This window comes from Saccopteryx leptura, chromosome 1 (genome assembly GCF_036850995.1).
Source record: "Saccopteryx leptura isolate mSacLep1 chromosome 1, mSacLep1_pri_phased_curated, whole genome shotgun sequence".
Classification (NCBI taxonomy): Eukaryota; Metazoa; Chordata; class Mammalia; order Chiroptera; family Emballonuridae; genus Saccopteryx; species Saccopteryx leptura.
Window position 1 is genome coordinate 88,445,763 of NC_089503.1, and position 16,138 is coordinate 88,461,900.

Sequence of the window (16,138 nt, forward strand, 5' to 3'; positions counted from 1 at the left end):
GAGGTATGAAGTGCTGTAAGATGCTACACCAAAGCCAATTTGGCAGGGACTTTATTTTACTCATCCTTGTAGCCCCAACTCTTATTGCAATTGAGAGTTCGAAGTTATGGTAACAGTTCAATAAATTTGCTAAATAAATGTTTTCATGTCCAAGATTTCTTCTGACAGGCTTCAAATTCTCTTATGTGCCGCCCTGGCCAGACAGCTCAGTTGATTGGAGTGTAGTCCCAAAGTGCAGAGTTTGCAGGTGCAACCCCCAGTCAGGGCAGATTTGGAAACAGCTCAGTGTTCCTATGTCTCTGTCTCTCCTTTCCTCTCTCAAAAATAAAAATAAATAAATAACAATAATTTTAAAATTCCCTTATGTGCATAACTCTGTATCAGATCTTAATATAATTGTAGTAGTTACACTTGAGTTTCCCTGGCCTTCATATGCAAATATATATTAATATCAACCACTAGTCCCAGCTATACTAAAATCAACCATTAGGCTCATTTTATGCTTTCCTAGCAATAGAAAAATAAGTAAATAGCAAACTTGTAATTTGGGAAACAAGAGCATTCATTAATTGGGATTAAATATATGTGCTATGTTTGGCTATAAATCCATTTACTGCTCTTGCTTCTAGAAGCAAGCCTGCCCTCTAGTGCTAAAACTGTCAAATTGAATCAGAATAGCAATTTCCAACTACCAGAAAGACTTAGCACTTCAGATATATTTTTAAAAGGTAAAATTGTATTACCTCAAGACAAAATGGTATTCCCCTTTTAAATCTGCCATATGCTTATATTATCAATCTTTCTTCTTAAAGCAATCAGTGCTTCTATAATATTACAGAAAGCAATTTTTTGTTGTAGAAAATGCTGTTGCTTTTTTTTCTTTTTTTTGAGGAAAAGAGGGAGGGAGAGGAGGGAAGAGAAAAAGAGAAAGCATCAACTTGTTGTTCCACTTAGTTGTGCCATTGATTGCTTCTTACATGTGACCTGACTGGGGCTCGAACCAGCAACCTTGGGGTTGAGCCATCAATCCCAAGATCAATCAGCATCCTTGGCGCTCTGGGCCGGTGATCTACACTGCACCACTGGCCAGGGAACATTGCATTTCTACTTGAAAAATATTTGTCCTAATTTCACTGATAATATATATCCAGTTTAATTTCTTGACTAAAAATAGGGGCTATACACTGCTCTCTCACACACACACACAAAGCTCAGACATCTCCCATGCACTCCAGACTCAAACTGAACTCTCGAACTTCCTCCCTTCAAACTTGCTCCATTGAGTTTTCCCAATCTTAGTCAATGTCTCATTCTTGGAGTTCTTCAAACCAAAAATCTTGGAATCGTTCTTGATTCTTCTTTCTCATACCCCACATCCAATCCGTCAGCATACACTACCAGTTCTATCAAAATACATTAAGAATATGACCACCTACTTGGATTGCCTTTGACCTCTTTCTAAATATAACATTTCTCATCTGGATTACTTTATTACTCTAATTTCTAACCCTAACAACTTCTTACCTCACTGAGTTAAAGTCTTTAGAAAGGCCTATAATGTCTTAGGCACAATTATTACTCCCATCTCTCTAATGTCACTTTCTAATTCTGGCAATATTCTTCTCGCTCATTAGTCACAATGATCTCTTCCTTGTTTCTTGAAAATGCCAAGTACACTACCAACTCAGGGCCCTAGCATGCAATAGTTCTGCCTGGAAAGCTCCTCTCCCATATATTCATATGGCCCAATTGTTCACTTTATCAGATCTCTGCTCAATGTCATTTTCTTAGTGTATACTCTATTTAAAATAGCAACACCATACTCATACACTCCCCAACCTTTCAATTTCTTTCCCTTAATAACCTTGTTACCATATAACAAACTATGTATTTTACTTAGCAATTACGGTAAAAATGAAAATCCCATAAGGATCAGAAATAACTGTCTATTCTGGGCCTTGCTATATACTGAGATCTATAACACTCCCTGGAAGATAATACATACTTGGGATTTATTAAAATCTACTGCTCACAAAAATTAGGGTATATTTCAAAATGAGTATGAAGTGATAAAAGCATTTGATTTTTTTTTATTAAACAAGAACATCAGAAAAGCAAATGACAAGTCAAAGAAAGTTGTTGAATTATGCAAATGAGATGCAAAACCAACTGTTATTTCATTGGTGAAAATGCACTATACAGAAGGCTGAAAGTATTGGAGTATCTGCAAGTTCCCTGACCTCCTAATTTTTGTGAGCAGTCTATTTTTGAATAAGTCTGATTATAAAAATAACTGGTACAATAAAACAGGAAATAAAAGATATTTCAGTTTATACATCATAGAAAAATTTGTTGAAAAAAGCCAAAACAATTTTAACTGGTTTTTTTATTCAAATATCAAGGTAGATCCATTTAACATTTACTAAGTGTTATGTTTACAGCCCTGTTTGAACTTTAACAACACGGATAGGTAGGTACTAACATCACTATTTTACAGAAGATGAAACTGAAGATGACAGAGCAAGCAAGTTGCAAAGAGGAAACCAACAGGTTTCTGAAATTACTTCTATATACTCTCTCAATATTCAAAGTAGTTTTAAGGAAGGATATAAATCCAAAACAGGTAAGAGTTCTACATTTATAGATAAAAATATTGTGTATAAATTTGCTATAAGCCATTTCATTTGCATGATAGGCTAATACAGGTAAAGTACTAGGTAAGCAAACTTCATTCAATATTCACAAAAATTAATTTTCTAATTTTAATAAGTTAATAATACTAAGTCTCAAATCACAAGTTCAAGTATTAGTCTTTCATCTTTCGTGGTTTAAATGCAATTGGTAGCAATCATATTAAAGCAGATTTTCTTTTCACCTTCAAAATCCAGCCACAATCTATTTTCTACAAGGAAAATAAGTTATGGGTAATAGTAATATTAAATTTATACACACACACAAAATGAGTTTTGAATAAATCTGGCTTTATACATATCCATTTGGCTTTTAAAAATAATTATAAGTATGGTTATTTGAATATTTTATGTCGACAATTTTATCTTAATACTTAAAACAATCCATGAAGTATATAGAACAATTTTCATTAATACTTTAAAGCTGTGAAAGCCAAAATGCAGAAGGATAAAACCTTTTTAAAGTGATATAATTTGAGAGAAAAAACTAAGAAATTTTAAATAAAACGATATTAGTATAACCTCATCCAATTATGGCCCATAAGTCCATAAAATAAATACAACAAAGCTCTAATATTGGCATTGTAAGACAAAATTCCATGTTCACATTAAAAACAAACTTTAATCAGTGGATATATATAAAGAATATTTAACACATAGTAAACCAGGACCCATGCAAAAATGAGCCATATTATAAAAGATTTTAATAAATTGCAAACAAAGCACACAAAAATTTTTTAAATGGGGTACACGCTCTCTCTGAGCATGCCCACACCTTTCCCCCTCTCTTCCCCCCAGGGATGTATTTTCTTCACCTGTCCTTCTCCTAAGCTCCAAGAGCCCTTCTTTTGCCCTCATGACTTGTTTCCTGAGTCCATGCAGCCCAGCTGGCTCACTTCCTTCATGGCTCGCTTCCATCCCTGTAACTTTCTAAATAAACTTCACTGTATTTGGGGGGGAAAATGGTCCAAACTAACAACTAGAAAAGGAGCAAAGGAAGCACTATCTATATATAGGATACAAAAGATTGTTAAGGTGGGCACAGCAAAATTATGATTTTTAAATTAAGACTGGAAAATGGCAAATTGTGCTTTAAAAGCTCTAAAAATTTGCTCCAGTGAAGTAAAAGTTCACTAGAACAATCTCTACAATTAAAGAGTGAATTAGTGATATTCACCTAAGGCTTGGGCAGAAATTCATCTTTCCACAATCTATAATCTGTATAAATTTACCATAAAAAGTCAGACTGCTCCTTTTGGCTTCCCCAGTACTACTCATAGGTTAAGAGGTCTTGGTAACAGAAAAAGACCAACTCTTAAGCAATCTTGTCTGGTTGTTATCAAATGTTTATAGAAGTAGTAAAACTGCATTCATTAAAAAATAATATGATCAAGAATATTTACTAATTCAAACAAGGCTTTCCTATTGAGGAAATCAATGAGATTTTGCTGTTCTCTTTTTCCCTGAAAAGAAAATGAATGCTTCCTGAAAATGTTTCCTTGTAATGATGTCCAGTATCACTCAAGAAGTAATAATTCCTGAAGAATTCCTCTTTATGAATTCTTTAAAATTAAGACATTATTTTGCATTTTTCTTAGTCTAACAAAGAAATGCACTTAAATCATAAAAATGTGTTAAAATGTTCCCAATTTATATGATGTTTTTCAGGGGTCCCCAAATTTTTTACACAGGGGCCAGTTCACTGTCCCTCAGACTGTTGGAGGGCTGCCACATACAGTGCTCCTCTCACTGACCACCAATGAAAGAGGTGCCCCTTCCGGAAGTGCGGCGGGGGGGAGGGGGCGGATAAATGGCCTCAGGGGCGCCCCCGCGGCGGGTCGTAGTTTGGGGACGCCTACGAGTTTAGATATTTGGTAAGCACATGAGATGTGCTACAAAACTTTAGCCTACCACAGCCGTAAAAGCCCAAACAAAACTATCAGACTATGAATTATTAGCAATTTTAAGTACACTTTCACAAGACAGCAGCAACATTCTATTTCTCAAGCTGAGCACATAATAAGTTCCAATAAATCCTTTCATAATTTTGCATTAACATTAGGCAGAAAGAACATGTTCTGTTGAAGAAATATTTAGTTCAAACTGTCTCATTGCTAACACTTCATGTTCTGAATCCAAGTGTGCTACATAACTTGCATGCTTGAAGAACTTCAGTTATCTTAAAATTTTATTCTCTTCCTCCTTTCACCACACAAAGTGATGACAAACATTGTTAAAGGTACATTTTTGGTTTACTAGATGAAAAGGCATTTGTACTTACGAGAAATACTCCTCTGAGTCCATTTAACACCCTATGAAAGACCCTCAAATTCTAATTTAAGAAACACTAGTTCTGGCCCTGGCCAGTAGCTCAGTGGATAGAGCGTCCATCCAGCATATGGGCATTCCAGGTTTGATTCCTGGTCAGGGCACCCAGGAGAAGCGACCATCTGCTTCTCTTTCCCTTCCTCCTCCCTTCCCAAAGCCAGTGGCACATTGGTTTGAGTGTGGCCCCAGGTGCTGAGGATAGTTCGGTTGGTCTGAATGTGTTTGCCTCAAGCTCTAAAAATAGCTTGGTTGATTCAAGCATCAGCCCCAAATGGGGTTACCAGGTGGATTCCAGTTAGGGCACATGTGGGAGTCTGCCTCACTATCTCTCCTCCTCTCACCTAAAACAAAACAAAAAACAAAACAAAACAAAAAAAAAACACTAGTTCACAGTACTTCAGAGTAAACCTCAAGTCAACAAAACCTATCCATTATACACAAAAATACTACTACTGTCAAAAACGTTTTGTCATGAATTTTACTGGCAGCATTTAAAAAACAAATTGTTAAGACAATAAAACACAAATACTGTAATGCAGGGAAGAGGTCAACACACAACAACACCATTTTTTTTTTTTTTTGTCAGATTCATGTAATATGTTACCTGAATTCCTTGCCATTACCTAAGGACACCAGGCCTTGTTCAAAGTACTGACTCGGAGGGGGGAGGGAACAACTTCTCCATCCTCTCTGCTGAGAATCAACACCTGGCTCTACTTTCTTCAAGTAGTAGTAGTATTACATATGTATGCTATTCTATAAGAAGCAAGTTGTTTCTAATTATAAAGCACCATTGAGTATTTTCATCCCATAAAAAGGAAATAATCCTGAAAATTTTACAACAGGATTCCTGGGAAGGCACTTAAAGCTAACTAGTTAAAGAAGATCAACAACACTTAAGAGACTTATTTATACTGTAGGTTCCTTAATACTGTCCTCTTATATCATTTAACTGACATCATTATTCAAGAGATCATAAGTTTTCCAATAAATTAAATGCTGTTCAAATATAAATTAAGAAAGTTAAGACAAGGGACAAGCCCACATCCTGACTGATAAATGAGGCAGAGTAAATTTGCCTCCAAAGTAAGTGAATGCTATGACTCTAAGGAGGCAGGAGAACCAGTAGAAGGAGCAAGAGTAAAGCAAGCATGGCTTATGCAGGATTAGGCTCTCGACTTAAGGGAAAAAAGTAAGTTTATTTTAGTTTTCAGATTCAAAGTCTTGGAATAAGTTATCTTTGGATAAGTAAGCAAAGTAAATAGTTTTATGTATTTTATTTTTTTTTAAAGATCATCTATAAATTCTAAGTGTTTCTTTACTCAAATAGTGAAGCTGACAAAGACAACTTGTATGATTTCACTTAAATTATGTTTTGGAATTAAGCAAAAATGGACAATATTCTTCAAGTTCAGCAGTGTACCTTGGACATAAGAGTCAAATTATAAACACTCAAATGTCTAAAAATCTAAGTGCTTTACTTATAATAAACTACATATTAAAATATTCAATGTTAAATCATAACACTGTTGGTATGCTTAGTTCTAGTAATTCAGTGATTCTAATACTTAAAAATTTGTTTCCCAGTATTATTTCAGTGTTTTACAAAGTAATTTCATTAAGAAGGCAAGTAAAATAGCAATCATTTTTTCCCAGATAACCAAAAAGCAAACAAACCATAATAATCTTTAAAATCCTTTTCTTTTTAAGTAATCAATACTGAAAATTACCCAGTAAATAAATTTTCCATCAAAAATGAACTTCTACCTTAAATCCCAATAGACATGTCCTTATTATGGAAAAATATTCTATTTACTTCTCTGCACTCATACAATGAAACTAAAATGCTACTGAGGTTGTGATTGGACTGTGAATGTGAACAATTTTTCTATCACTGGGATATTGGATGGTTTGAAAAGAAATGTATAATAGCCCTGTTGCTAGTCCAAAAAATGCCTTTTATGTGAATTAGAAAAGGCTGTCTTTTCCTCAAGATACCTAATTGCCAACAGCCAGAAAACTAAGAATTAGCAATACCGTGACTGTACTAAAGTAAATGGCACCCTTGAATTGTGTGCAATTATGTCGCAAGTTCTCTCATAATTCCTTATTCTATTACCTTTTCTTATATATATCTTATTTAAATCCACAACACCAGAACTAAGGTTCTCTTAGGGGGGGAAAAAAGGATCCTCAACACAACTCCCTATACCACAAAATGACAGTTAAAGGGATCATACATATGCCACTGAGAACAACGATAATACAACTTTAATATTGATCTTAACTCTCTCATAAGGTTGTCTGATTCTGAGACCATTGATATAAAAGCCTTGCTCTTTCAAATATAAATGGTACTTTTAAACTGGCAGAATACAGAAAACTTAAAATTCACATTGAGAATAAACATGCAATGCTGATTAATGCTTACTGACATACTTGTTAACAGTTGGAAAACAAAATAAATGGACATTATCTTTCCAATTCTAAACTTTCAGATAAAGCATGTGCATAAGACCATGGCAGCTTTCACAGCAAACCAATCCTGAATGCTGGAGTACTTCTAATATCCCAAAATGTATTAGCTGCATCAGAAAATTATTGCCCAAAGTCAAGGCCAATAAATATTCTAATTGTGCAGAGATGAATACATTAAGTTATACCATCAGCAGACTACATTGCCAAATATTAAGGTTATTTAAAAATCCTTAAACTACCAAAAATTCATGGTGAATAGAACCTCTAAAATTCGAGAATTAAAATTTACAAAAATAAATACCACTCTGACACTCAAGGGACATCTTCACTTTAAGGCCTTTATCACAAATCTGAATCTTTATTGTTCTGAAATAAATGTTATAAACATAACTCAAAACAAAAACTTTAATAATCAGTCTCAGAAGAGGTGTGGCTCAAGGCCCAACACATGTAACAAGAAAACTTCCTTTAAAAAACAACAATGAAAATAAGTACTATAGAAGTCTTTCATATGAATAAAAATGCACCCTTTGGATTTTTTTCATCTCATTAGCTTGTATATTTGTAGGAATCAAAAGGTTTGCATTTTCTTCACAATAGTTCTTGCTATGATGTTTGACGAACTTTTTGCCACTCAACAAATTCATCAAGAAGAACAGGCCCTAGAAATAAAGAAGAAATTTTTATTAGAATTCAGTGACCTCATCTCCAAATAAAAAACAAAGTCCCCACGAGCTGTGTGATGATCACAAGGAACTGACCCTTCCCTTTCTCAGGTGTTTTGCTTCCAGCTTACCATACTTAATGGTGCTAGCTTAGATGTTCTTTTAGACATGAGAGGCTTTCTGCACAATGGGTATTTGTAGTAACTTCCTTCTAAGGTTAAGTGTCTCATGAACTCTCTAATAATTAAATCAATGCTAACCTCTCCCTGTTTTCCAACTGCCTATAGAATTTGTCATTTAATTATTAAACAATCTGAAAAGTTTTAAATGTAGTATTTCTGCTACCTCACCAAAAATGTAAGCTTGTTGAAGGAGTAGCAATATTAAAATTATATGGTTCCAGTAGAAGGACCAAGTATAAATCTGTACACAAAGCAAGTGCCTAATAAGTACCTGACCAGAACTATTCCAAAAAGACATTTTTATAATGCAGGAGGTTCAAATTCATTTACCTACAAAAGCCAACCAAGCAGGCAATTTACACGAGCTCACTGTTTACATTTTTTAAATGTAGAAAAACTCATTGCCATAAAGAAATGATTGTCCTATTTTTAAAAAGCAAAACCCTGTGGTAGTCTCTTGATTTTGAAAGACTGTAAGATAAATAGCAAACAAGCACAATAATAAATGGTAATTGAAAAGCAACCTAGCTGTTGCCCTATCAGCAAATGGGAAAGTAAGTCCAACATAAGCCACTACTTAGCTCAAGCCACTACTTCCTATGAAAGAAGACAGGTACAATTCTGTCAGGTTTAAAAAAAGTTTTCATGTGACCCTGGCCACTTGGCTCAGGAGTAGAGCGTTAGCCCAGTGTGAGAAAATCCCAGGTTCTATTCCCAGCCAGGGCACACAGGAGAAGCGCCCATCTGCTTCTCCACCCCTCCCCCTCTCCTCTCTCTCTTCCGCAGCCAAGGCTCTATTGGAGCAAAGTTGGCCTGGGCGCTGAGGATGGTTCCATGGCCTCTGCCTCAGGCACCAGAATGGCTCCAGTTGCAATGGAGCAATGCCCCAGATAGGCAGAGCATCGGCCCCTGGTGGGCATGCAGGTGGATCCTAGTTGGGCACATGCGGGAGTCTGTCTCTGTCTCCCCATTTCTCATTTCAGAAAAATACCAAAAAAAAAAAAAAAAAAAAAAAAGCTTTCATGTTAATATGATAAGCTTTTTCTATTATAGCTGATTGTTAACTATCCTATTTTTTAAATCATAACTACTTTTCTTCCACAGAAAAAAGCCAGGAAAGGCAGAAATGAATCTGATTTTAAGTTCTACATATAGAAATTATAATTTAAATTAAGCTTTATAATGCTCTGTTACTAAAAAATATTTATAGACATAGATTATATAATATTGCTTAATCCAAGCTCTCTGCCTACTTTCTACACCTGCCTCCCCCATGCTTCCTAGATGATTAAACAATAAAAATTACTGTTAGAAAGTTTAAATCCTTTATGGTAATGCCACACATTCATCTTCTCATTTCATAGTTTAAAAAGTCTTATTTTCATAAGAAAGCATTATACTTACAAGCACCATCTTCATCATAGTTACTAAGATCAGCATGGACTGTTCTGCTGAATTCTAATACATTGTACCACTGATCTTTGTTCATAACACGATACTTTGATTGCTGTAGAAAATGATATAAATACTTGGATTATAGAACAAGCATTATTTACTAGGGCTTGACTTCAATAATCTAGTTATACTATATTTTAGTCTTTCCTAAACATTTCTTCCTCTTTTAATTTGCATTTCTAAGAGAATTCTCAGGGGCATTTACATGTTAATGTCACCAATTTATTTTTTCCTTTATTTTTTTCATTTTTGAAAAATAGCAATTACCAAGGTACTAATGAATTTTAACTATGTATATACAAATACTTGTGTAACCACAAATGGATCAAGAGATACAGTATTTCCTACATTCAGTAAGATCTCTTGTACTTCATCCTACTAATTCATTTCTTTGCATGAGATTTACTGTTTAGCCACATTTTGGAGTTGGCATCTTCAGTGGAAAGACCACAGGCATGGGTTCATATCCCATTTCTGCCACTTAACTGAGTGACCACAAGAAAGCTATTTAACAACAGAACCCATCTCCTCATTTGCTAATGGGGGCAAAAATTTAATTCAAATTGGTGTTAGAAAGATTTAAAAAGATAATATGTTAAACACCCTCCACTGCATAAGAAGTGTTTGAAAATATTTACTCCTCCCAATTCCCTTTAGAGGTGAATATTTTTATATTCAGTTATATTTATCTCTGGCAAAACTACAAAGAGGAAGAAGATTGATAACATCCAAAAACATCTATTTTACTAGGCTTAAAGATTTAAGTGTGCACAAAATCCATTCACATAAGACCTTTTCATATCACTGTCTCTTATCACAAGCTTTAAACAAAACTACTCTGGGAAACTTGCTATGATCAACAATCAGCTTTATAAAAAATTACTTTCAAAGCAAAAGGCAGAAAAATCTGTAATTCAAGAAATGAGAATTATAAAAAAAAATCACACAAAAAAAACCTCACTGAACTGAAATGGCATACAGAAAACCAGAAAAGGCAATGGAAAAAAAGAACAGTATTTTCTTAAAAGCACTGCCTATAATAGGTGCTATGATAAACCTTCTAAAAGAATACTTGCTTTATAAATTCAGCATACATCTTTTTGTAATCAGTACATTTAAGTACACCATTATAGCCACCCTTATGTTGGTGGGCATCAACTATTAAAAGCCTCATTCGTTTTCTTTTATTTTTTCTTTTTCTTTTTTTGGCAAGAGAGAGACAGAGAAACATGCACAGACAAGGAGAGAGACAAGAAGTATTGACTTGTAGTTGTGGCACTTTAGTTGTTCACTGATTGCTTCTCACACGTGCCTTCACCAGGAGACTCCAGCTGAGCCAGTGACCCTTTGCTCAAGCCAGTGACCTTGCGCTTCAAGCCAGCAACCTTTGGGCTCAACCAGCAACCCTGTGCTCAATATGATGAGCCAGCACTCAAGCTGGTGACCTCAGAGTTTCGACCTGGCTCCTCAGCACCCCAGGCTGATGCTCTATCGACAGTACCATCACCAGTCAGGCTCAATTCTTTAGATTGAACCTAAGTGAAAAGTTTTATTACTATAATTCGTTCTTATGTAGATTTCAGCCTAAGACCCTGTGTAACAGAAAGAAACCTGATTTAGAAGCTTGAGATTTGTGCACTAACATCAATTTTCTCTTGTAAAAAGTCCAAAAAAGTAGTTTTGTATGCAGACTGTGCTAAAATTATTTTTCTTTCTTTCTTTCTTCTTCTTTTTTTCTGTGCATTTTTCTGAAATGAGAAGCGGGGAGGCAGAAACACAGACTCCTGCATACGCCCGACCAGGATCCACCTGGCAGGCCCACTAGGGGGCGATGCTCTGCCCATTTGGGAGTTGCTCCACTGCAACCGGAGCCATTTTAGCACCTGAGGCTGAGGCCATGGAGCTATCCTCCATGCTCGGGGCCAACTGTGCTCCAGTGGAGCCTTGGCTGCAGGTGGTGAAGAAAGAGAGAGGAAGGAGAGGGGGAAGGATGGAGAAGCAGATGGGTGCTTTTCCTGTGTGCCCTGGCAGGGAATCGAACCCTGGACTTCCACATGCTGGGATGACAGTCTACCACGAGCAACCCAGCCAGAGCTAAAATTATTTCTTGAAGGTTTCTTTTTTCATGAGGGGCAAAGGGGAAATGCAACAGATGAAATTATAACTTGTACACAGAATATATTATTGAACATGAACTTGTATCTAAAAATGACAGTAGAATGTATACATTTTAAAAGAAATATTCTGCTAAAATAGATTTTTTTAAGTGTTGTATTAAAAATTTATTTGTCTTTTCTCAGTTAAAGGTATATTTCCGATAACACAAGACTAAAGTGCTTCTGGATCATACATCTCTAGACATCTCTCCAGCTCCAATCAGCGTAACAGGACACAGCTGAAAACAAGAAGTGGGGAGGAGGGGCAGTAACTCAGGTCTCCATGGAGATCTGAGATACACCCTCCCCCTACTGAAGCAGAGAAAGCACCTCACTCCCAAAGAGAGTAACTGGCATATAAGGTCTTCAGAGTCTCAGGTTACACCCACCACATTCCTGGATAGTTTCAAATAAGCCCCCTGCTGAGATCAGTAAACAAGACTACAACTGAGAGGAAAACAAACAAATCAAGACTTCAAAGCAGTCCAAATCCAAAAGTAGATTACAAATAACAGCTGATGCCAACCCAAGAAGACCTAGAAATAACACAACTGAAAATTGGAGGCAGACAACACCAAACCTAGACTCAACCAGCCCTATAAACAACACACCCAAACACACAGACATAATGAGAAGACAGAGAAGTGCAATCCAAATGAAACCACAAGATAAATCTCCAGAAAAGGAACTGAGTGATATGGAAATAACCAAACTGCCGGATGCAGAGTTTAGAATGATTGTTAGGATGCTTAGAGATCTTAGAACAACAATGGATGGTTATTAAAAACACCTAATTAAAGAGACAGCAAGTATAAAAAAGGACATTGAAATATTTTAAAAAAATCAGTTGGAAGTGATAAATACAATATCAGAAATGAAGAACAAAATGGAAAGAATTAAAAGCAAGATGGATGAAGCTGAGGATCGAATCAACGAGTTGGGAGGACAAGATGAACAAAGGCACGAAAGCAGAGCAGAAAAAAGAAAAGACTCAAAAAGTCTGAGGAAACTCTGAGAAAGCTCTGTGACAACATGAAAAGAAATAACTTCGCATCATTCGGGTTCCTGAAGAAGAAGAGAAAAAGCAAGGGATAGAAACTTTATTCAATCAAATCATAGAGGAAAACTCCCCTAAATTGATGCAAGGAAGAGTCTCACAAGTTCAAGAAGCACAGAGAACTCCATTAAAGAGAAACCTAAAGAAATCTATACCAAGACACATCATAATTAAAATACCAAAGCTAAGTGATAAAGAGAAAATATTAAAAGATGCTAGAGAAAAAAAGGCTATACTTACAAAGGAGCCCCCATAAGGATGACATCCGACTTCTCAATACAAACACTTGAGGCCAGAAGGGAATGGCAAGAAATATTCAAAGTAATGCAGAACAAGAGCCTACAACCTAGACTACTTTATCCAGCAAGGCTATCATTTAAAATTGAAGGAGAAATAAAAAGCTTCCCAGACAAAAATAAATTCAAGAAATTCACTACAACCAAACCAATGCTGCAGGAAATGTTAAAGGGCCTGTTGCAAATAGATCAAAGTGGGAAAAGAATATAGCAAAAGAGGAATACAGCTTTAAAGAATAAAATGGCAATAAACAATTACATATCAATTCTAACCTTAATGTAAGTGGATTAAATGATCCAATCAAAAGACATAGGGTAGCTGCTTATTATATAAGAAAACAGGACCCATATATATGCTGTCTACAAGAGACACACCTTAAAACAAAAGATGCACATAGACTGAAGGTAAAAGGATAGAAAAAAATATTTCACACAAATGGAAATAAAAAAAAGCTGGGGTAGCAATACTTATATCAGACAAAATGGACTTTAAAACACTATAGTAAGAGATAAAGAAGGTCACTACATAATGGTAAAGGGAGCAATCCAACAGGAAGATATAACCATTATAAATATCTACGCACCTAATATAGGAGCACCTAAATATATAAAGCAGACTTTGATGGATATAAAGGGCAAGATCAACAGCAATATTATAATAGTAGGGGATTTCAATACCCCTCTAAAATCACTAGATAGATCCTCAAGAAAGAAAATTAACAAAGAAACAGCAGACTTAAAGGACACAGTAGATCAACTGGATTTAATAGATATATTTAGAACTTTTCAACCTAAGGCAGCAGAATATACATTCTTTTCAAGTGCTCATGATACATTCTCTATGATAGACCACATGTTAGGACACAAAAGCGGTCTCAACATAAGAAGATTGAAATCATATCCAGCATTTTCTCTGATAACAATGGCATGAAACTAGAAATCAACCACAACAGAAAAACTGAAAAATACTCAAACATATGGAAACTACATAGCATGTTATTAAATAACAAAGGAGTTAACAATGAAATCAAAGAAGAAATAAAAAAATTCCTAGAAACAAATGATAATGAGCAAACAACAACTCAAAATTTATGGGACACAGCAAAAGCAGTCCTGAGGGCAGTTCATAGCATTACAGGCATTCCTTAAGAAGCCTGAAAAAGCTCAAACAACCTACCCTTCATCTAAAAGAACTAGAAAAAGAACAGCAACTGAGGCCCAGAGGTAGTAGAAAGAAGGAAAGAATAAAGATCAGAGAGGAAATAAATAACATAGAAGCTAAAAAAACAATAGGGACAATCAATGAAACCAAGAGCTGGTTCTTTGAAAGAGTAAACAAGATCGATGAACCTTTAACAAGACTTACCAAGAAAAAAAGAGAGAGGACTCAAATAAATAAAATTAGAAATGAGAGTGGAGAAATAACAACTGACACAACAGAAATACAAAATATTGTAAGAAAATACTATGAAGAACTATATTGCGAAAACTTAAACCTAGGTGAAATAGACAAATTCCTTGAAACATATAATCTTCCGAAAATCAATCTAGAAGAATCAGAAAACTTAAACAGATGGATTACAACAAAAGAGATCGAAATAGTTATCAAAAAGCTCCCAAAAAACAAAACTCCTGGGCCCGATGGCTTCACTGGTGAATTCTACTAAACATTCAAAGAAAAACTAACTCCTATCCTTCTCAAGCTATTTCAAAGAATTCTGGAGGAAGGAACGCTTCCAAGTTCCTTTTATGAGGCGAGCATAATTCTGATTCCAAAACCAGGCAAAGACAACACAAAGAAAGAAAATTATAGGCCAATATCCCTGATGAATTTAGATGCTAAAATCCTCAACAAAATATTAGCAAACCGGATCCAGCAATATATGAAAAAAATCATACATCATGATCAAGTGGGATTTATTCTGGGGAGGCAAGGATGGTACAACATTCGTAAGCCTATTAATGTGATTCACAACATAAACAAAAGGAAGGAGAAAAACCACATGATAATTTCAATAAATGCAGAAAAAGCATTTGATAAAATCCAGCACCCACTTATGATCAAAACTCTCAGCAAAGTTGGAATACAGGGAACATACCTCAACATGATAAAGGCCATCTATGACAAACCCACAGCCGACATTATAATTAATGGACAAAAATTAAAAGCAATTCCCCTAAAATCAGGAACAAGGCAAGGGTGCCCCCTTTCACCACTCTTATTCAACATAGTTCTGGAAGTCCTAGCCACAGCAATCAGCCAAGAAATAAAAGGTATCAAAATTGGAAAAGAAGAAATAAAACTATCATTATTTGCAGATGATATGATATTGTATATAGAAAACCCTAAAGTCTTAGTCAAAAAACTACTGGACCTGATAAATGAATTCAGCAAAGTGGCAGGACATAAAATTAATACACAGAAATCAGAGGCATTTTTATACACAAACAATGAATAGTCAGAAAGAGAAATTAAGGAAACAATCCCCTTCACTATTGCAACAAAAAAAATAAAGTACCTAGGAGTAAATTTAACCAAGGAGGTTAAAGACTTGTACTCAGAAAATTATAAAATATTGATAAAAGAAATCAAGGAAGACACAAACAAGTGGAAGCATATACCGTGCTTATGGTTAGGAAGAATAAACATAATTAAAATGTCTATATTACCCAAAGCAATCTATAAATTCAATGCAATACCAATTAAAATACCAATGACATACTTCAAAGATATAGAACACATATTCCAAAAATTTATATGGAACCTAAAAAGAACATAAATAACCTTGAAAAAGAAGAATAAAGTGGGAGGTATCACACTTCCGGATATC

General features: G+C 35.2%; 1 protein-coding gene across 2 annotated transcripts in view; it reads right to left on the reverse strand.

Annotated features, from left to right (window-relative positions):
* Positions 1 to 7,820: 7,820 nt before the first annotated feature.
* The window catches only part of DCUN1D5 (defective in cullin neddylation 1 domain containing 5), a 37,173-nt gene continuing 28,855 nt past the window's right edge, over positions 7,821 to 16,138 (reverse strand). The window contains exons 7-8 of one of the 2 annotated variants that reach the window (XM_066371528.1): positions 9,748 to 9,850; positions 7,821 to 8,158 (exon numbers count right to left, since the gene is read on the reverse strand). In XM_066371528.1, the coding sequence (XP_066227625.1) occupies positions 8,103 to 8,158; positions 9,748 to 9,850 (159 nt within the window). In that variant the 3' untranslated portion in view covers positions 7,821 to 8,102. The remainder of the gene's footprint in view (positions 8,159 to 9,747; positions 9,851 to 16,138) is intronic. The other variant, XM_066371518.1, reaches the window with a different exon arrangement.